The sequence below is a fragment of the Dendropsophus ebraccatus genome, chromosome 6, assembly GCF_027789765.1.
Source record: "Dendropsophus ebraccatus isolate aDenEbr1 chromosome 6, aDenEbr1.pat, whole genome shotgun sequence".
Classification (NCBI taxonomy): Eukaryota; Metazoa; Chordata; class Amphibia; order Anura; family Hylidae; genus Dendropsophus; species Dendropsophus ebraccatus.
The window spans coordinates 77,833,933-77,856,500 of NC_091459.1; the positions used below are offsets into that span (position 1 = coordinate 77,833,933).

The 22,568-nt window shown below is 46.1% G+C and overlaps 1 protein-coding gene and 1 long non-coding RNA gene across 4 annotated transcripts in view; one reads left to right on the plus strand and one right to left on the minus strand.

Moving 5' to 3' along the window:
- The window catches only part of SEC62 (SEC62 homolog, preprotein translocation factor), a 42,845-nt gene extending 20,742 nt beyond the window's left edge, over positions 1-22,103 (minus strand). The window contains exons 1-2 of one of the 2 annotated variants that reach the window (XM_069975222.1): positions 22,058-22,103; positions 14,170-14,205 (exon numbers count right to left, since the gene is read on the minus strand). Coding sequence is in view for 1 of the 2 variants with exons in the window: in XM_069975221.1 (XP_069831322.1) it covers positions 3,896-3,931 (36 nt within the window). In the remaining variant the exon portion in view is untranslated. Of the gene's footprint in view, positions 1-3,895; positions 3,997-14,169; positions 14,206-22,057 lie in introns of those variants that run through there. The other variant, XM_069975221.1, reaches the window with a different exon arrangement.
- Positions 4,068-22,568, plus strand: part of LOC138795730 (uncharacterized) — a 28,798-nt gene continuing 10,297 nt past the window's right edge. Inside the window, exon 1 of one of the 2 annotated variants that reach the window (XR_011363664.1) lies at positions 4,068-4,157. This is a non-coding gene — a long non-coding RNA (uncharacterized lncRNA). Of the gene's footprint in view, positions 4,158-13,820; positions 13,854-22,568 lie in introns of those variants that run through there. The other variant, XR_011363665.1, reaches the window with a different exon arrangement.

Sequence of the window (22,568 nt, forward strand, 5' to 3'; positions counted from 1 at the left end):
TATGGTGAACGATTTCAGGTTAACGATAAACAATCTCATTTGTGATAGTTTATAGTTAGTCGTTAAAAAAATCACTGTGTAATGCTGCGTTTACACGGAACGATAATTCGCCAATCGTACGATTAACGATTTCAAAGTAATGATTTTTTTATAACGATCAGCGTTTAGATGGCACACAGATACTGAGCACTCACCTGGCGTCCTTCTCGGCAGCTCTTTTGAATTTGGCGCCGAGAGTCACATGACCGGCTGGTTCCGCCCCCTTCGCCGCGCGCTGAGACGACGTCACCCTCCCGGCGCTCCACCTGAGGCAGGCCGTAGGCCCCGGAAGTTGCCGAACACGGCCAGCAGAGCAACCCCCTCCCAGCACTAACCAGCAGCCATGCCGCAGGGCGCGCGAACGCAGCGCTGCGGATCGGGGCACCGGACCACGCCGAGGAGGGCCAGGGGAGCTCCGGGGACCCACTTCTGGAGGTGTCGGGGGAGGAAGCCAGACTTGGAGGCTGCTCCCCACTCGGAGCCTGACGCCGCCGGGAAGCCGGTAGGTTATTACCCGGTAACCCCCAGTCATCTTCTTTCCATCCAGGGAAGGGAAGGGGAAAAAAGCCCTTCCAGCTCCTGCTCCCATGGGGACAGGAAACAGAAACTGACGAGGGAGGGGAGTTTACTTCTTTATATGATCCAGGGATTTCCTGTATCCTGTTTCCTGTCCTATGGGAGTAGGAGGTGGACCTCTCCAGGGGTGCCGTCATAGGGCGAAAAGAGAAAATTCATTTTGCGATAGCTTAAGCCTATCTCGCATATAGGTAAAATCGGTGAACGACTGTTTACACGGAACGATCTGCGAATTTTTTGCGAACAACGAATGACGATTTAAGAACATGTTCAAAGATCAAAATGAAAGATTTCTCGCTCGTCGTTCGATCGTTCACACGTGCGACCCTTAAGAGTCAGAGGGCTGACTGACCGTCATATGTGATTGCTCCCCCAGACCATCTCATCAACAGGTGCCAGAGATCAGAAGCCTGTCTGCTATGTGTGTGGGGGGGTCCCTCACATAATCAATGCTCCCAGCACCTTCCAACAGCTTGGTTAGAAAGACCTAGATCAGCAATAAGGATGCTGATAAACTGCCAGGGTGTGGAGTCGTTTAATGACTGGGCGGAGGAGATTAGATGAAGTGCTCATCTTCTATCCGCCCCATTAGGGTCCATTTACACAGAAAGATTATCTGTAGAGATGAGCGAACCGGGTTCGGGTTCGAGTCCATCCGAACCCGAACTTTCGGTATTTGATTAGCTGTGGCTGCTGAACTTGGATAAAGCTCTAAGGTTGTCTGGAAAACATGGATACAGCCAATGACTATATCCATGTTTTCCACATAGCCTTAGGGCTTTATCCAACTTCAGCAGCCACCGCTAATCAAATGCCGAAAGTTCGGGTTCGGATGGACTCGAGCATGCTTGAGGTTCGCTCATCTCTAATTATCTGCCAAATATTAGAAGCCAAAGCCAGAAACAGACTATACACAGATCAAGTCATAAAGGAAAGCCTGAAACTTCTCTCTTTTCAAATCCATTCCTAACTTTGGCTTCAAATCTTTGGCAGATAATCTGTCAGATAATCCTGTGTAAATGGACCCTTATATTATTTTGTTGTTGACAGCTTTACACGTAATTTTTTTAAACGTCAATCTACCCCTTTCACTTTAGTTTTTTATGGTGGAAGGGAGGGCTGAACTTAAACAAAACAGAATAAGGCTGCAAAACTTTCTGAGTATAGTATAGGGCTAGCCAACTAATAGATGGTGCAAACACAGAATAGTCAGTCTAAAAATGCACCAGATTATCACATAGACTAGGACACTGTTATATATGAGACACATTCTTGGACTGTCTAGTCTAGGTTTATACTTTTGGCCTGTTACCGGGACATTGTGGAGGTGACACTGCTGAGACCCCCACCGATCAAGAATCACACCCAGCAATGCACTTTCCTACTGCCAGTCACCTCCGTCCAGGGAACGGTTCACCAGAGCCTGGTCTGGGCACATACTTTAATATTAAACTAAAAAACTTAACTCCTGCAGAAAATTAAAAACGTACAGATTTTCAAGTTTGCAACACACACTGTTGTAGATTTTATTCCTTTAGTATATTGGGGTACAATCTGTATGAAATCCATCACAAAATGTAACACCAGAGTAAGGTCATTACACAGACTGGGCCCTAACATTTATTACATGTCTGATCACTTCTCCAGATGCAGACCCACAGCCATCACAGGATTTCTGCCTATGGATCCATAGCAATACTGCCACAAGAGTGGAAGTCATTGCAGTTAATGGCTAGCAGAATCCACAGTGGTTTTTCCACAGCAAATGCTCTGTGAAATTAGTGGCGGATTCTCCATGTCTGAATATAACCCAATGTAGAATTATATCCCACTACCTAGGTGTTCTAAATGATCAGGCTTTGTCATGATCTGTAGTGTGATGGATCCAGCACAGCTGACAGCAATCATATTGATTGAAAGGGATATAAATATATATGTATGATCAATATTAATATGGTAGAATAGGTGTAAGATTTTAGGCTTGTAGCTGGAATTGATACTTTCCCCCTGACTTCTCAGTCCTGGTGTGAACAGAGCCTTATAAATCGTTTTAAATTTTCCAGATAAGGGGAAAACCAGACTGAAATAGAGAATCCCTGCCCTAATACACAACTCTGACACCTGCATGTGCATCTGGCTGTCTATCCACACAGGAGATACAATATAACATTCTGGAAAAAAAATGGAACAAATGTTTACTAAAAGGGGCCAACAAGACTGTAGTAGGGCGCACATCTTCCCGTGTGATAAGGGGGTGTGTGACCTGTATACTGCTCCTAAAGGGGCATTTTTATCTGAAAATGTCATTCTCATCTTAGGATAGGGGATGAACCCATCTATTCTCTATGGGGCAGAGCTCGCTGAGCGTGCGGGACCCTCACTCCATCTATTCTCTATACCAGCACACACAGGTCTCCCTCCCCGGGGGCCCCCACCACACAGGTCTCCCTCCCCGGGGGCCCCCACCACACAGGTCTCCCTCCCAGGGGCCCCCACCACACAGGTCTCCCTCCCAGGGGCCCCCACCACACAGGTCTCCCTCCCAGGGGCCCCCACCACACAGGTCTCCCTCCCAGGGGCCCCCACCACACAGGTCTCCCTCCCAGGGGCCCCCACCACACAGGTCTCCCTCCACGGGGCCCCCACCACACAGGTCTCCCTCCCCGGGGCCCCCACCACACAGGTCTCCCTCCCCGGGGCCCCCACCACACAGGTCTCCCTCCCAGGGGCCCCCACCACACAGGTCTCCCTCCCCGGGGCCCCCACCACACAGGTCTCCCTCCCCGGGGCCCCCACCACACAGGTCTCTCTCCCCGGGGCCCCCACCACACAGGTCTCTCTCCCCGGGGCCCCCACCACACAGGTCTCTCTCCCCGGGGCCCCCACCACACAGGTCTCTCTCCCCGGGGCCCCCACCACACAGGTCTCTCCCCGGGGCCCCCAGGTCTTCCTCCCCCCCCCCCCCGCCCCCCGCAGGATCAGCAGCCTCCAGATGTTCACAGCTGCGGATCCGCACAGAGGCCACATCCGCATACACGGCTTCATACTGGGCTCATGGAGAGTAGCGGCTTCTCCTCGGCTCCATACACTAGATGTGGGATCCCCTGAGCCGGGCCTCCCCCTGTGTCGGCCATAGTGATGGAGGGGGCAGGAGACCCCACACTCACCCTCAGGCCACACGGCGGAACGTCCCCTCTTCTACAGCCGCAGCCTCAGACCGGAGAGACACAGACAGCCCCCCGACCCCCCGCGCACGAGCGCTGCCCCCCATCACGCTCACCTGGATCCGCTTCTTGTGTCTCCTCCGCTCCGCCATGTCTGCCCCGGCCTGTCTGGTGACGTGGAGGGGGCGGGACTACTGAGCGCGCGCGGCCACGAGGGGGCAGAGTGCGCGTCCCCGAGGCTCACGGTACAGCGGGGTTGGGGGCAGAGCGGTTGTGTGTGAACGTTGCCTGATAGCCGAGCATATGCCGAGCATAGGGTGTCACCGGTGTCTTCCAGCGGCTCGGGTGGTAATCTCACTACATCTGGGGAGCCACAGGGTGGGAAACATTCTCTTAGTCAGTTTCCTTAGGCTGTGTTCATACACGGTGCAGTTTTATTGCAGTACTGTCCTGGTACTGCAGTGTTTTCACCGAAATGCGTGATGCAGTGGTGCAGCAGTACTGCAATAAAACTGCAATGTGTGAACTTACACATGGCCAGTACTGATTGTCACACTTTGTAGCCAATTCACAGGCAGTCTTGTGAATAGCCCAGGCTCACAAGTGTCCGGCCAGGCGGAATCGCTGCTTTATTTAGTGGTTTCGCCAGGTCAGAAGACATTGCATGCGAGGTTCTTTCCTCCAGTGGGTTGTGAGGTCCTGCATGGTGCCCTCAGGGCTGGCACTGGCCCATTATACCTTAGGGATGGCAGGAGACAGGTGCAATGCATCCAGCTTCCTGCATCCAGCTTCTTGTATCCAGCTTCCCTTCCAGGGTGGCTATGGATTTCCATACACAAGTGAACCAAGTCTTCTACTCCATATTGTCTTCGGCACACTTTATGACTGTGTGTGGGGGGGTATAAATGGTATATTAGAAGGGGCTCACATCTGCTTCGGAGGCTCTGTCGGGGGGCACTGCCACAGATTCACTTCAGCAGCAGTAAACTGGAAATTAGATGGACCATGTTACCTTCAAAAAGGGGTTTCTCATCTAACAAAGTTACCACAGGGTAACAGATGACCGTAGCGGGACTGCTGGGACACCCTGCCATCTTGAGAATGAGAACCCTAGACTTTTGTTAAAATGAAGCAGTGGATTACCCAAGCACACCTCCACTCCATTCATTCTCCACTCACATAGAGAATGAATCCCCAGGACAGGAGATAACTGTCAGATGGGAAAGCCCCTGGGGTTCATATTACGATTCTGCTGGTAAAGTGACTGTACCACCAGGCCCAGGCTGAAGCACTGGAGGCGGGCCGACCCACCCTTAGTGGGAAGAAACCCCAGCCCCTCCATGATGTGACTCCATTAGAATCAATAAATTCCTCCCTTTAAGGGTGGGTCGGCATGCCTCCAGTGCTTCAGCCTGGGCCTGGTGGTACAGTCACTTTAAAGGGGTTATCCAGCGCTACAAAAACATGGCCTCTTTCCCCCTACTGTTGTCTCCAGTTTGGGTGGAGTTTTGAAACTCAGTTCCATTGACGTAAATGGAGCTTAATTGCAAACTGCACCTGAACTGGAGACAACAGTAGGGGGAAAAGTGGCCATGTTTTGTAGCGCTGGATAACCCCTTTAAGTCCATGAATATGTCAGCAACCTATATACAGCACACCACGCCTATGAGTCCCAGAAAATACAAGTAAGTGTTTAAGAAATTAGCAGTACATGGTGACTAGTTGACTACATTCAGACCATTGAAGTCAGTAGGCCTGGGCCAGTATATGGAAGTATACATCAGCATCCCAGTTTGCTTTTATATACGTGGTATACGTTGCAGAATCATGTGAATATTCACATTCAGTTTTAAATCCCAGCCTGTAAATGCCAAAGAACCTCCTTTGCTTTTTAACATTTTTAGGGGAACTTACTGTGAAGAGAATATACGTTCTGATATATTAAAATATACAGTAACTTTGGTAATTGTACAGTCACTATAATTGTACTAGGTTCATCTACTATATTATACCGTCTTTTGTTACGGCTGCCTGTACTCTCACAGGGGCTATACGGCTGACTTTCCCTAAGTGGATAACGTTTGCAGGAAACAAGCTGCCATAAATGTGCTACTGTTCTGTGCTATGAGGGTTGCTTTCACTTCTAAGAGTCAGAGTCCAGTCATATAACACATAGGTGCTCATAGCGGTAAACTAGAGCTTCCCATGTAGAAAAAACATGTGCTGCTTATGATAAGACAATGCCCCTGGATGTGATAGTCTTCTGGGCCTACTAGGGCAGATGTAAATTACTATATGCAACAAGGCTGGTAGTCCTGTACCGGTGCCCTGGAGTCTAAGGGGCAAAGGACACAATTGCTTTAAGCAGATGCTCCTCAGTAACTAACAGTGAGCTTACTGCTGTAGAATTATGGCGGCTAACAATGTACAGTTTCCTGCTAAGGTGCAAATGACATAATTTGAAATGTCTTTTTTTTAACCATTTGAGGACAGAGCCAGAACATTTTTTTTATTTCCTTTGAATGCTGTGATTAGAGTGAAGGGTTAAACGGCAGAGATCAGAAGTTCCACTAATCTCCTCCATTAGAGCTCTGTGTACAGCCATTGCCCTCGCCTGCCTACTGCTTATGACGACCATACCCATATTTAGTGCTAAATGTATTAAAGCTTTAGCCATAGTCTTACGTAACAACAACCACTGTCATTGTTAGTCTAGTCTGTCCAACATCCCCAGTTTTAAGGGTGCCCTGAAGACCCATCTCTTCAGGCGTGCTTATAACATTTCGTAATCTCGTCTCCCTTTGCTATCCCCTCTCCATCCTCTCTATAACTTCTTTGGTGCTAGTTACACTGTCCTTGTTATCTGAGCTTAGAAAATGGCTTGACTGGCTTCCCAGTCACCTATAGGCACTTAGAGATTCCATGTACAATGACTGGAACATTGACAAATAAAGCTTTTGTTGCCTCTCGTGTTACTCCCAGTCATAATAGTCTGTAAGCTCTTGAGAGCAGGTCACTAATTTGGTATTTTAATTTATTCATTGTATAACTTAATATATAACCTCTAATGTATTTATATATTTAAATAAGCGCTGCGGAATCTGTTGGCGCTATACAAATAAATATTATTATTATTATTATTATTATTATTATTATTATTATTATTATGTATCAAACTGTGTCCCACAGAGCCTACAATCTCACTGTTCAATTGCTGTCATGCTGTCTTTCATGCCAATAAGTATCCTGATTTATTCTGGTCAACAGGTTAGATTTCCTCTTTGCCTGACGATGAGTAAGCTTATGCCTACCTGTCATGTGGACCAACAAGATCTATTTATACTGATCCAGCAGCTGTCAATGAATGAGATGTGATTATGAAGGAGTGACATATGACGTGACAGCTAATGTACCAGGCCGCAGAAGACGGCATCTGTCCAGCTAGAGATTAAGAGGTTGTGAGATTACTAGTGTGACAGTGATTATTTTGTTGCAGATGAAAGCTATTTCATAACTTAGACGTCCCCTATACATTATGCTTTAGGAAAAAAACTATACAGGGGCAGGGCTGTATTTACCACTAGGCTCCCAATGTCCAGTGCCTAGGGCAGCACCAGGAGGAAGAAAACAACTTTCTTTGTTCTTATTTTTTCAGTCTCCCACCTCCCGTTAGACTTGCCAGTAAATCTGGTGTCTTTTTGAGGGGGCGGGGGGTGGTATTGATCAGGTCTGGTATAGCGGTGTTATCTTGACACAGTATGGTGGTATTGGTCAGGTCTGATATTGGGGTGTTATACAGTCACAGTATGGCGGTATTGGTCGGGTCTGGTGTGGCAGTGTTGTCCAGTCACAGCATGGCGGTATTATTCAGGTCTGGTATGGCAGTGTTATCCAGTCAAAGTATGTCGGTATTGGTCGGGTCTGGTGTGGCGGTGTTAAATGTGACACCTGGAGCTATTACCTATTAATACTGTGGTGAGAATTCCTTCAGACAATATGCAGACTGCTCTAATCATTGATTCAATATGGAAATTTCTTTATGTTTTAAGCCGTTTAAAACCATGAAAAATGTGATTCAGACAATGTTTCTAGTGGCCCCCACCCCAGCAGTGTAAAGCATGGGAGATGGTGGTGCACTGACTGTACTACTACTGTACTGTATGTGCACTCCAGCAATCTTATACAGTACTGTACTGTATGTGAAACCTCACCAGTGCTAACCTCACCACGTACAACCAACGATCAACGCTCGCAAAACCTATTGAATACTGAGCAAAGTTCGAATTCCAAACGTTACTTCCAGGTACATTTTCATTCAAATGCAGGACAGTTCAAATTCTGATGTTTTCGAACACAGCGGTATTACTGTACTTCAAGACTGGGTGCCAAAAAAGTGTTTTAGAACGAGCAAGAGTTTAAGAACTGAAGCAAACTTTCCATGAAAATACTGTTTGAGTTCAGAGCAGTTTGAAAACCGAGGTACCACTGTACTATATATGTGTTTGTGTGCGTACCTTTAACCCCTTCCTGCATTAGAATGTAAATTTACGTTCTGATGTGGATGGGGGGGTTCAGAGAGTGGTTGCGTGGTGACCCCACTCTCAACCGCTGCGATCTTGGCTGCTTTTTGCAGCCCAGGACCGCAGCTATAAGCGGGCGCTGTCTGATCGCCGCACCCGCTAATTAGAAATTTAAATGCAGGTGTCAAAACTGACAGCTGCATTTAAATGCCTTGTGTGCCCTTATCCCTGGGGTCTAGTGAGGGATCCCTTCTGCTTACTGAGGGGGCCGGGGATTAACATTGTACTGATGCTGAGTAGAAGAGAATGGTGGGGAAAAGGTAGGGAGCTAGGGGAGAGAAAGAGATAAGGGAGGGAACAAGGAGGGGGGGGAGGTGGACTATTGCCCCTGTACACCAGGAACACTTGAGACAACAGATGTCAGAGGTGTGAAAGGAGGAGTTGGGCTGGCGGGAGGAGTAGTTATTTGTGGAGTCCAGGATGTGAAAGACTCCAGCCCAGGCTCCTAGGTTTCAGCGAATATGTCATGGGTCCTAGTCGACCAGCTTGACATATTTTTAAAGTGACAGAATTGGTTTATTTTATTTATCCAATCTGCAAAAGATGGTGGTAGAGTTTGTTTCCTTTTTAGGCCCCGTTCCCACTGAGCAAATTCTGCCGCGGAATTCCGCTAGTTTTGCTCAGTGGGAACGGGGCCTTAAGAGAATAAGGTATTTTTCAGCTGCTAAATTACGTTTAGTCGGGTTGAAGTCTTTGGTGGGTCAGCCCAAGGCAATTTTGTCCATAGAGATGGAGAGATTTGGGGAGCTGGTGCGTGGAGTGCAGATTCAACCCGTTTTCAGAAAGGGACAATATGAGTAAGAGATCCAGTTTTTGTCAAGCATCTCCAACATTTGTTAGTTGGGGGTAATCTACATGCCAATAACCACTCAGGTGTTTTGAACCATCTCGTCTCCAAAATTGTGTGCACCTCCACGTCTGTGAGAGACGTGCAACTCCTTTTCCCAGGAGACAACAAAACCTGGTCTGGATAAATGCAATGAAGTTATGTGAAGATGGTACAAAGAAGAGACAGATCTCTTACAAGAGATTTGGAAGCAAAGATTTTCAAAGTTGGTGAGCTCTCTAAAAAAGAGAGAGCTGTTGGACGGTAGTTTTAAAGGCAATAGTTAATATGAGACAGATGTAGAAAGGACAGATTGCATGGCCCCAGCACCCCATAGAGTTTTCCCTGTCTACTTCAGATGTATTTGTAAGAAGGGCAGAGATAGGTGTCTGGTCTAATCGTAGGAGGTAAAGGCAGGTAGGTGGGGGCAGGGTTGTTTGTCGACCATGGGAACAGCAAAGCCAGTATGATTGGAGAGGGTGAGGGGATCAGACCTGGTACTAGGCCCTTCCAGACATAAAAGGTGCCCTGCAGCTTCGGCGTGACCTTGGGATGAGGCCTTGTAGCTTTCAGGTGTGGGCATCCCCAAATCCTTTAGTGGCAATGCGGATGAGGGTACATGAGGGAGATGGTTGGAGGCATAGTGGGAAAGTGAGATCTAACCGTTGGGTTAAGTGCATTGTTTTGTAGTAAATTGCCGCATGAGGCAGACCAATACCACCTTTATTCTTCTGTTGGATAAGCATAGTGTGATCATTGAGAAAAGAGGCTTCTAATAGACTGAAAGTATGTAGTGGGTAATTTGATTGGGACCATCTGCAAGATATACAAGATTTTAGGTAATATGTATGTTTTTAAAAGATTTTTTCTTCCTAGCCAAGAGATCAGGGGTATATCATTTTCTTTTAAGCTTAGTGATAGAGGTGAGTAAGGGAATGTAATTTAGTTGATGTAGATCAGTCAGTAGCGTGAAAACCCTAAATGCTAAGTATTTGAGTGAGGAGTCCAGTTAAAGGTGGTGAGGCATTGTATATCTGATTGGTCACAGGGGGTAATTGTCAGATTCAGAATATATGACTTTGAAAATTTTACCTTAAATTTAGAGACTTTGTAAAAGGAAGTGAGCATTTGTTCGAGAGGAGGGACAATAGGTCATCTGCAAATGCTAACACTTTTAGTTCCCTATTAGTTTTTATTTACACCTGTCACTTCAGGGGTTGTTTGTTTTTCTAAACCAGATTTTCTACTTCTAAAATAAATAGGGTGCAGGACAGTGGGTACCTCTGTCTAGTGCGATTTGTAATACTATAAACAGAAGATAGAGTTTCATTTATTTTAAGTCTAGCATGACGTTGGTCATAAAGAGAAAAAATGTCTCGGATGAAAGTTTCCAGGAAACTATACTTTGTTAAAGATGCTGTCATAAATGACCATTTAATTCTCCTGAAGGCCTTCTCAGCATCAATACCGAGAAAGACCGATGACTGCCTGCTGACTTGAGTGCTGTGGGCGGCATGGAATATTTTGGCTGTACTATTTCTACCCTTTCTGCCTAACACAAAACCTGCCTGATCATCGCCATTCAAGAGAGGGATAAAGTGTCTAAACCTCATAGAGAAGTTTTGCCCAAATTTTTATGTTGAGGTTGAGCAATGAAATTAGGCTTTAGCTCCCGCAATTGAGTGGGTCTTTCCACTCTTTCCAAATCAGTTTAACATGGGCCGCTCAAGTTTGTTTAGGCCATGGCTTGCCCTTAAGTAGGACATTAAAACCTTTTGTGATATGTGAGAGATATGTGATAGGAGAAAGAAGGTTTTCAGCCACTGCTTCACTTATTTATGGTAAATTTAAGTTAGAAAATCGTCAGGCGCATTTTAATTGTGGAGGTTAGAAGGTTTTCCGATTATTGTAGGTTGGAAAGGTGTGCATAGAACTCTTGGAGAGTGCCTTGGGTATCTAGGGTGGGTTAGTGTGTTTGTTGCCCCATGCATCCTTTATAGCATGTATGTGTGTCTCTCACCTTCTTTATCAAAGAGAACATGATGTGAACCCCTGTATTGCCTTGGGCATACAGAGTATGATGATAATTTTAGAAAGCCTTTGTATATTTTGCATACAGGAGATTTTTTAGCTTCTCCCGAGCTCAGGTTGGGCAGTGGTCACCAGTGTCAGCTTAGTCATTCCAGGGTAGTTATTTGCTGCAAGAGAGAATCCACTTCTTTCTGCTTCTCTTTTTTAATTTCAGAGCCTATTGTAATAAAGATGCCCCTTACAAAGGGAGAAGTGTTGAGTTTGAAAACTCTTTCAGTTGTTTGGAAGCATCTTTGTGAATGAAAAGGGAATAATGAAGTGTTTTATTTAGGTCAACACTTATTTAAAAAAAAAAAATTGTAAACATTCTAAGTCCCCCTAAAGAACTTTTCTAAACAATCATTAAATTGCTAATACTGTTCCATTCAACGCTATAACATTAGTATCAGTTAGATTGATGAGGTTAGAGCCAGACTCTATTTGCAGAGACACTTTGGCAGCTACCAAGGGTAATGGCCCTATTTAACGGGTCATTTAGAGGAGCAAACTAGCGCTCTCAGCTCTCGTTTGCTCCTCGTTCCCCCGCTGGCTGCCGCCGCTATTCGACACGGCAGCGGCGAGCGGGTGAGTGCGGGAGGGGCGGGGGCTGCCTGGGTGATCGCTGATCGTCCGGGCAGCCCATAGCATACAGCAGCGTCTGCTGCCGATGCTCCTATTTAACGGAGCGACGGCAGCAGATCGTTGCTGTATCAGTCGCTTGTTTTTCAACATGTTGAAAAACAAGCGACTGCAACGATCAGCCGACATGAACGATTTCGGCTGATCGTTGCACTCTATTCCACGGGACGATTATCATCCGTAGCGGCTGATATCGGACGAATAGGGACGATAATCGTTCCGTGGAATAGGGCCTTAAGTATAGATCTCCGCCTGCAGAAGTGATCAATCATGTTGTGGGGGGAGCCAGTCGGACACCTGACAGGTGTCCTCTCATTTGCGTTTTTGTTTATTCCTCCTCTCCTTCCAGAGCTCTAGCACTTTCATTTTTCTATCTATTGGGCCATGTAATGGCTTGTTTTTTTCAGGAATAGTTGTACTTTGTAATGGCGTCTTTCATTCTACCAAAACACGTATGACGGAACCCCTAAAATATTATTTATGAAAATATAAATTAATGAAATTGTAAAAAATAATGCAACATGGTAACGTTTGGGGGGTTCCTGTGTCTACGTAATGCACTATAGTGACATGATACCATTATTCTGTAGGTCAGTCCGAATACAACCATATGCAGGTCTACACAAATTCTTTTATCTTATATGTATTTTTTTTCATGAAATCCTTTTTTTTGCAATTAGTTATTAATAAAATGGGCCTATTGTGACTCTTATAAAGGTTTTAGTTTTTCACCTACGGGACTGTATGGGGTGTCGTTTTTAGCGTTTTTTGATCTCTAGTTTTTATTAATACCATATTTGCATAGATCGAACGTTTCGGTCACTTTTTTATAAATTTTTTTAAATATATAATGTAACAAAAAATCTGTATTCCTGGCACTTTTTTCCCTCTTTTCGTTTACGCTGTTCACAAAAACGATTGTTATATTTTAATAGATAGGAAAATTGCGCATGCTATGATATATAATATGTTTATTTATTTAATTATTTTTATATGTTTCGTTTATAAAATGTGATGGGGGTGATTTAAATTTTTATTGGGGGAGAGGCTTTGGGGTATTTTTTAAAACGTTTTAACTTTTTTTTTCTTCTTTACACATTTTAAGTCCCCCTGGGGGACTTTTACATGCAAACATTACATTGCACACACTGATTATTGCTATGCCATAGGCATAGCATTGAACAGTGTTATAGGTGCTCTGCTGATTGAGCCTGCCTGCGGCAGAGTCAATCAGCAGAGCGACGATCGGACCGCTCGGAGGAAGGTAAGAGACCTCCGTCGGTCCGTGAAAAACGATTGGTAAGTGACAGAAGCTGCTCCTGTCACTTACACTTAAATGCAGGGATTGCACCGCGATCGTGGCGTTTAAGGAGTTAATGACGGACTGCAGTGCGATCACTGCAGCATGTCATTAACGGTGAGGGCCAGGCCGTTCACTACGGCTGGGCCCCACCTGCTATGAAGTGCGCCTTGCTCCAGAGCGCTCTTCATAGCTCCCTAGAGACCCAGGACGTACAGTTACGTCCAGAGTCTTCTAGTGACAGACATCCAGACACCCATAACTGTACGTCCAGGGTCGTCTAGGGGTTAAATGCCACATTCGCTATTGGTTGCCATGCTCTCCTCTTCTGGCTGCTGCTTTGTGGGATGTTTTTCTGCTCCCTGCAAACATAATAAAGTCAGATTAAATAGCAATAACATATAACAGGTAATCTACACAATCTAAGGTGTAGGTCCTATTCAGTATGTGACATATGTACTCAGTGCAGTAAAGAAAAACTGTGCAGTAGGGAAAGCTCTTACATGAGTTTGATTTCTAGTAAACAGTATCATGCTGTATTTCATTTCAGTTTAATATGTGAAAACATGTGAAACAATATGATGATTTGCTGAGGTCACTTACTCTATCCTTTTCAGTCCTTGCTCCTAGTTTTATGAAGATGGCCAACAATACAAAAGGTAAGATTTAAATTTATATTCCTGCCCTCATCCTTTCCTAATATTACGGGTTTTACAATGTGTAGGGAACACTAGTATTTTACCCAATCCTCAGAGCCGTCTCCTTCATCCTTAGAAAGTTTTTTTTTTTTTAAATAAAAGCAGTTATACATTATAAACAGTATTATATATCAAATATTATGACCCCCTCCCCCATGTGGCTCTTTGGAGCTTCCTGTATATATCTGATGTTATATCTGTTTCCGGTGTTCTATAATATGTGCAGTGTAGAGGGACATGATGTTATTATATAGTAACTATCTGTTACATCACTTACCTAGAGTTCAGTGATCTTCAGTCCTTGGATCCACATCTGTAATGATGATGAAATGAATGGATTAGTAGAAATGTAACGAAGTGACGCTATAGAGAAGTTACAGGAAAAATAATGACAATTCACTCACCACCCCCATTCACTTGATGAGCTGCAGTACATGATATAGGCCATAGACAAGAGGAGGGCTGTTTATGGAAGTAAAAAAGAATATAAACTAGATTTGCATTTCCAGGGAAATACATAGTGCTTGAAAAGAGCGCCCCTTTACCAGTGACTTCCTTTTAACTTTAATCCTGGGTGCCGTTCCTTTAAGAGCGACTTGGGTCCCATCAACTTAACTCCAGTCCCTTTAAGAGCGACATAGGTCCTTCACTCTTAAAGGGACCCAGGTCGCTCTTAAAGGGACCCAGGTCACTCTTAATGGGACCCATTTAGCTCTTAAAGGGACCCAGATCACTCTTATAGAGACCCAGGTCGCTCTTAAAGGGACCCAGGTTGCTCTTAAAGGGACCAATTTCATTCTTAAAGGGACCCAATTCGCTCTTAAAGGGACCCAGGTCGCTCTTAAAGGGACCCAGGTCGCTCTTAAAGGGACCAATTTCATTATTAAAGGGACCCAATTCGCTCTTAAAGGGACCCAGGTCGCACTTAAAGGGACTCAGGTCGCACTTAAAGGGACCCAGGTCGCTCTTAAAGGGACCCAGGTCGCTCTTAAAGGGACCCAGGTCGCACTTAAAGGGACCCATTTTGCTCTTAAAGGTACATATTTCGCTCTTAAAGGGCCCCAGGTCGCTCTTAAAGGGACCCAGGTAGCTTTTAAAGGGACCCATTTCGCTCTTAAAGGGACCTATTTCGCTCTTGAAGGGACCCAGGTCGCTATTAAAGAGACCAATTTCACTCTTAAAGGGACCCATTTTGCTCTTAAAGGGACCCAGGTTGCTCTGAAAGGGTCCCAGGTCATTTTTAAAAGGACCCATTTTGCTCTTAAAGGGACATATTTCGCTCTTAAAGGGACCCAGGTAGCTCTTAAAGGGACCCAGGTCACTCTTAAAGTGACCCAGGTCGCTTTTAAAGGGGCCCATTTCGCTCTTAAAGGGACCCAGGTCGCTCTTAAAGGGACTCATTTCGCTCTTAAATTGACCCATTTCGCTCTTAAAGGGACCCAGGTCGCTTTTAAAGGGACCCGGGTCGCACTTAAAGGGACCAATTTCACTCTTAAAGGGACCCATTTTGCTCTTAAAGGGACCCAGGTTGCTCTGAAAGGGTCCCAGGTCATTTTTAAAAGGACCCATTTTGCTCTTAAAGGGACATATTTCGCTCTTAAAGGGACCCAGGTAGCTCTTAAAGGGACCCAGGTCACTCTTAAAGTGACCCAGGTCGCTTTTAAAGGGGCCCATTTCGCTCTTAAAGGGACCCAGGTCGCTCTTAAAGGGACTCATTTCGCTCTTAAATTGACCCATTTCGCTAATAAAGGGACCCAGGTCGCTCTTAAAGGGACCCAGGTCACTCCTAAAGGGACTCATTTCTCTCTTAAAGGGACCCATTTTGCTCTTAAAGGGACCCAGGTCGATCTTAAAGGGACCCAGATCGCACTTAAAGGGACCCAGTTTGCTCTTAAATGGACCAAGTTCGCTCCTAAAGGGACCCAGATCGCTCTTAAAAGGACCCAGGTCGCTCTTAAAGGGACCCAGGTCGCTCTTAATGGGACCCATTTTGCTCATAAAGGGACCCAGATCACTCTTATAGAGACCCAGGTCGCTCTTAAAGGGATCCAGATCGCTCTAAAAGGGACCAATTTCACTCATTAAGGGACCCAGGTCGCTCTTAAAGGGACCAATTTCATTCTTAAAGGGACCCAGGTTGCTCTTAAAGGGACCCAGGTTGCTCTTAAAGGGACCCAGGTTGCTCTTAATGGGACCCAGGTCGCTCTTAAAGGGACCCAGGTCGCACTTAAAGGGACCCATTTTGCTCTTAAAGGTACATATTTCGCTCTTAAAGAGCCCCAGGTCGCTCTTAAAGGGACATATTTCGCTCTTAAAGGGCCCCAGGTCGCTCTTAAAGGGACCCAGGTAGCTTTTAAAGGGACCCATTTTGCTCTTAAAGGGACCTATTTCGCTCTTGAAGGGACCCAGGTCGCTATTAAAGAGACCAATTTCACTCTTAAAGGGACCCATTTTGCTCTTAAAGGGACCCAGGTTGCTCTTAAAGGGAACCAGGTCGCTCTTAAAGGGACCCAGGTAGCTTTTAAAAGGACCCATTTTGCTCTTAAAGGGACATATTTCGCTCTTAAAGGGACCCAGGTAGCTCTTAAAGGGACCCAGGTCGCTCTTAAAGGGACCCATTTTGCTCTTAAAGGGACCCAGGTCGCTTTTAAAGGGACTCATTTCGCTTTTAAATGGACCCATTTCGCTATTAAAGGGACCCAGGTCGCTCTTAAAGGGACCAATTTCACGCTTAAAGGGACCCAGGTCGGATGAGTCCAACTTATTCATGAGGTCCTCTTCTCGTCGCCGCCCATCCACTCCTCCTGGAACTTGATTGACGTCTTCAGTCTTCAGTCTTCTGACGAATTCCCGCGCAGGCGCCGTTGCGATGGTCTCGTCACCTCTTCTGCGCCTGCGCGGTAAACAGGATACGTGTTCGAGCCAATAGGCGCACACGCAGTTAACAGTGAAGCTGCGGAGCGGCTTTAATTGTGAACTGCGCATGCGCCAAAAACGACTGTCGAAGAAAGAAGACGAGGAGGAAGAGGACCCGGCGTCAATCAAGTGTCGGAGGCGGGGAGAAGGCTGGACTTCGGACCCAGCGGCGCTCATTACCATAACGGGCGCGAGATGAAGAATCGTTGATTTCTCCGTATCAACAACGGGATCCGGGACGGGACCGGGAGCGATGTGGTAAGTATATTGACCTTTATGTCACTGTATGTCAGTTTCTGCCGGGGGCCACGGGGTGAATGGTTCCCTTTAAAGGGACCCAGGTCGCTCTTAAAGGGACCAATTTCACGCTTAAAGGGACCCATTTTGCTCTTAAAGGGACCCAGGTCGATCTTAAAGGGACCCAGATCGCACTTATAGGGACCCAGATTGCTCTTAAAGGGACCCAGGTCGCTCTTTATGGGACCCATTTCGCTCTTAAAGGGACCCAGATCACTCTTATAGAGACCCAGGTCGCTCTTAAAGGGATCCAGATCGCTCTTAAAGGGACCAATTTCACTTATAAAGGGACCCAGGTCGCTCTTAAAGGGACCAATTTCATTTTTAAAGGGACCCAATTCGCTCTTAAGGGGACCCAGGTCGCTCTTAAAGGGACCAATTTCATTCTTAAAGGGACCCAATTCGCTCTTAAAGGGACCCAGGTCGCACTTAAAGGGACCCATTTTGCTCTTAAAGGTACATATTTCGCTCTTAAAGAGCCCCAGGTCGCTCTTAAAAGGACATATTTCGCTCCTAAAGGGCCCCAGGTCGCTCTTAAAGGGACCCAGGTCGCTCTTAAAAGGACCCATTTTGCTCTTAAAGGGACATATTTCGCTCTTAAAGGGACACAGGTCGCTCTTAAAGGGACCCAGGTCGCTCTTAAAGGGACCCAGGTAGCTTTTAAAGGGACCTATTTCGCTCTTGAAGGGACACAGGTCGCTATTAAAGAGACCAATTTCACTCTTAAAGGGACCCATTTCGCTCTTAAAGGGACCCAGGTCGCTCTTAAAGGGACCCATTTCGCTCTTAAAGGGACCCATTTCGCTCTTAAAGGGACCCAGGTCGCTCTTAAAGGAACCCAGGTCGCTCTTAAAAGGACCCATTTTGCTCTTAAAGGGACATATTTTGCTCTTAAAGGGACCCAGGTCGCTCTTAAAGGGACCCAGGTCGCTCTTAAAGGGACCCAGGTCGCTCTTAAAGGGACCCATTTCACTCTTAAAGGGACCCAGGTCGCTCTTAAAGGGACACAGGTCGCTCTTAAAGGGACCCATTTCGCTCTTAAAGTGACTCATTTCGCTCTTAAAGGGACCCAGGTCGCTCTTAAAGGGACCCATTTTGCTCTTAAAGGGACATATTTTGCTCTTAAAGGGAAACAGGTCGCTATTAAAGGGACCCAGGGCGCTCTTAAAGGGACCCAGGTCGCTCTTAAAGGGACCCAGGTCGCTCTTAAAGGGACCCATTTCGCTCTTAAAGGGACCCAGGTCGCTCTTAAAGGGACCCATTTCGCTCTTAAAGGGACCAAATTCGCTCTAAAAGGGACCCATTTTGCTCTTAAAGGGACATATTTCGCTTTTAAAAGGACCCAGGTCGCTCTTAAAGGGACCCATTTCGCTCTTAAAGTGACCCAGGTCACTCTTAAAGGAACCCATTTTGCTCTTAAAGGGACCTAATTCGCTCTTAAAGGGACCCATTTTGCTCTTAAAGGGACATATTTTGCTTTTAAAAGAACCCAGGTCGCTCTTAAAGGGACCAAATTCGCTCTTAAAGGGACCTATTTCGCTCTTAAAGGAACATATTTTGCTCTTAAAGGGACCCAGGTCGCTATTAAAGGGAAGCAGGTCGCTCTTAAAGGGACCCAGGTCGCTCTTAAAGGGACCCATTTCGCTCTTAAAGGGACCCAGGTCGCTCTTAAAGGGACCCAGGTGGCTCTTAAAGGGACCTATTTTGTTCTTAAAGGGACATATTAGCTTTTAAAGGGACCCAGGTCGCTCTTAAATGGACTCAGGACGCTCTTAAAGGGACCCAGGTCGCTCTTAAAGTCACCCATTTTGCTCTTAAAGGGACCCAGGTCGCTCTTAAAGGGACCTAGGTTGCTCTTAAAGGGACATATTTCGCTCTTGAAGGGACATATTCCGCTCTTAAAAGGACCCAGGTCGCTCTTAAAGGGACCCAGGTCGCTCATAAAGGGACCCGGGTCGCTCTTAAAGGGACTCAGGTCGCTCTAGCAACATGGATCTCTTTAAGAGCGACATGGGTCCAATACCTTTTGGAGTGACTTGGGTCCCTTTAAGAGCAACATGCGTCCCGTCCGTTTAAGAGCAACTTGGGTCCCATCCCTTTTAGAGCGACTTGGATCCCTTTAAGAGCTACATGGGACCCTTTAAGAGCGACTTGGGTCCCGTCCCTTTAAGAGCGACTTGGGTCCTGTCCCTTTAAGAGCGACTTGGGTCCCACCCCTTTAAGAGCGACTTGGGTCCCCTTAAGAACGACTTGGGTCCCTTTAAGTGCGACATGGCTCTCGTCCCTTTAAGAGCGACTTGGGTCCCTTTAAGAGTGACTTGGGTGCCTTTAAGAGCGATCTGGGTACTTATAATGGTAAAGATCATTGCTCGGTTACCATGACAACCTTACTCATGTCAGTGAGACAAAATCATTAAGGACCTTCCATATATTACATCTTCTATTGGCCAATAGTGGACATGTGACTGTGAATGTTGTGATACATTGCCTGATGAGACCTTAGAGTTCCTATTGGCTGCTATATTTCAGCTATTTGCATATGTGCTGTGATTGGCTGTTAGCGGTTAGAGTGTGGCCATTATTTCCAATGGGCCATTATTTTCTATGGGAAATTTGGGGTCTTTAAATGTAAATTTCTTAAAAACGAGAAATCCGATCGAAACGAAAAATAGCACACCACACACCGCCGAGGGCTTCGAAACGCAGTTTGAACGGAGTGTGTGCGCAAAGCGGTTCGGGCTGTATTACGGGCAGAAAAATGGCTGGAGGAAGAAGAAGAAAAAAAGGAAGAAGAATATGGATTACAATATAGTGCTTTTCAAGCACTATAAATATCTAAGTCCAGGTCCAGTCTCCTGAAGGTGGCTTTTTAGTCTTGTGCTGGTTGAAAAAATAAGACTAAACACATGAAGTCCGACCAGTACAGAGAGTCACGGCTCCAGGCGTCCATCAATCAAATGACAACTGCCTTCTCTGTGAGCGCTCAGATGACCTGGGAAACACGGGATTTCCTTTGTTTAGGCTTAACACAATAAAAGAGTCTATACACAGGAAGTGCTGTGTTTTTCATGATAACTAAAGGCCCTATTACACCAGCAGATCTGACGACAGATTAGCAGCCAAAGATTTGAAGCTAAACCCAGGAACAGACTATAAACAGAGAACAGGTCATATAGGAAAGACTGGATTTCTCCTCTTTTCAAATCCACTCCTGGGTTTGGCTTCAAATCTTTGGCAGATAATCTGTCGTCAGATCTGTTGGTGGAATAGGGCCTTTAAAAAGAAATAATGAATGTTAATTGCAGACTTGCTTTATTTTACATCCCCTGTTTATTTAGATTTTGAAAGTGTACCTAACCACAGGTACACTTTAAGGCTGGGTTCACACTACGTATATTTCAGTCAGCATTGTGGTCCTCATATTGCAACCAAAACCAGGAGTGGATTGAAAACACAGAAAGGCTCTGTTCACACAATGTTGAAATTGAGTGGATGGCCGCCATTTAATGGCAAATATTTGCTGTTATTTTAAAACAACGGCTGTTATATTGTTATAAATAATGGCAGTTATTTACTGTTATATGGCGGCCATCCACTCAATTTCAACATTGTGTGGACAGAGCCTTTCTGTGTTTTCAATCCACTCCTGGTTTTGGTTGCAATATGAGGACCACAATACTGACTGAAATATACGTAGTGTGAACCCAGCCTAAAGGAGTTTTCACATCTCTTAAAGTGATGGTGTATTGGCCTATGACTGTATCCATGTTTTCCAGAGAGCCTTATGGCTGTATCCAACTTCTTCAGCCACCAGAAATCAAAAGCAGAGCGTTTGGGTTCGGAGGAACCTGAGCATGCTTGAGTTTCTTTTATCTCTAGTATTTTGAGCCATCTTCCATCTTTCTAGCTGCTTCCATTCCATAGTTACAAGTTTTTTAAGAAGCCAATCTATATCCAACATGGCGCCGGCCAGAAAACTACATCTCCGACCATGCAATGCTTATGCCTGATTGGTCCATGATGTAGCAGAGCTGATATCTACAAGATGTAGCAAAGCTGATATCCACAAGATATGGCAGAGCTGATATCCACAAGATATAGCATGGTTGAGGTGAAGCAGCGGAATAGCAGAGTTGAGGCAGTGGAATAGCAGAGTTAAGGTGGGGGCAGGAGAGCCACCGGGGGGGGGGGGGGGGCGCCTGCTGGGCCGCGGGTGAACAAAGGGGGCCGCACTGGGCCGCGGGTTAGGCAGCCGCACTAGGCACTTGACTGAGGGGCGTGTCGCACTGGGTTGCAAGTGAGCGGGGGGGGGGGGGGCAGCCACACTGTGCACTTGACAGGGGGCACCGGGTCACGGGTGAGAATGGGCGGGACAGGCCATGCGGGGGGGGGGGGGGCAGGCCGCACTGGGCCACGGGTGAGGGGGCCGTACTGTGCACTGGACAGGGTGGGGTGGCGAGAGGTCCGCACTGTGCATAGGGCCGCGGGTGAGAACGGGGGGGGGGGGGGGCACATTGTGCGGGGTGGCACAGTGTTGGGGGCCACACAGTGTCGAAGGGAGACATTGATCAGCAGCGGCTGTCAGTGTCCTCCCTCACTTCAGTGAGCCGGGTTAGAAGCGCTAACCCAGCCTATTGAAGAGACGGAGGGTGGGGGCCAGGAGCATTGAGTGGTGTCGGAGTGGACTGAGATTTTATGATTCTATGCGTTTGGTGGGGGTGAATGCACCTATTTAACAGCAAAACTGTGCAGAATCCATAATAAATTGATATTGAAAAGATGGAAAGCTATGGTTGGGCAACAGATTACAAAAATATTTTTGGGGGGAATACCCCTTTAAGGATCATATAGGTGACAATGTGATATTGATCTTGTCACATCCACATATTCCCTGTACCCTGTGTCATGTGAATATATTTTCTTCTGCATGGTGTGTATATAGAAGCACTTACCTATAGAAGCTCAGGAAATGCAACAGTCAATAAATTACAGTCAGTACCTATGAAATAAAGTGCAGGAAGTCACTCTTTAGTAATCACAAGGTGCCAAGTCGTCACAATTCAACTGATGGCAGTTTGTCAGTATGCCAGTTGGGCACAGGGCTGCAAGTTTAAAAGTTGTTTTTTAGGACAATAACTGCATCACCTGCCGAACGGACCCCAGGACAGATCTTGGATTAAAAGCAGCTATCTGATGGTACAAGCAGTTGGGGGGGGGTCAGATTGTGGGTACAGAGTCGCTTTAAGTGTCCCTTATAAGGGGAAAAACCAAGGCCATGTATCCATCCACAGACAGCTGTTTCGGGATTGTGGATATAGCAATGGCATGTGTGTTTTTATATGTACAGTAAGACACAAAGAGCCCCAAATTTATCACAAGGTACTGAACCATTGGTTGCCATTAAAAGGAAATGTGAACCTGCACTTATGTTGATATAGGGCTAATTATGGAGATTGTTATGTT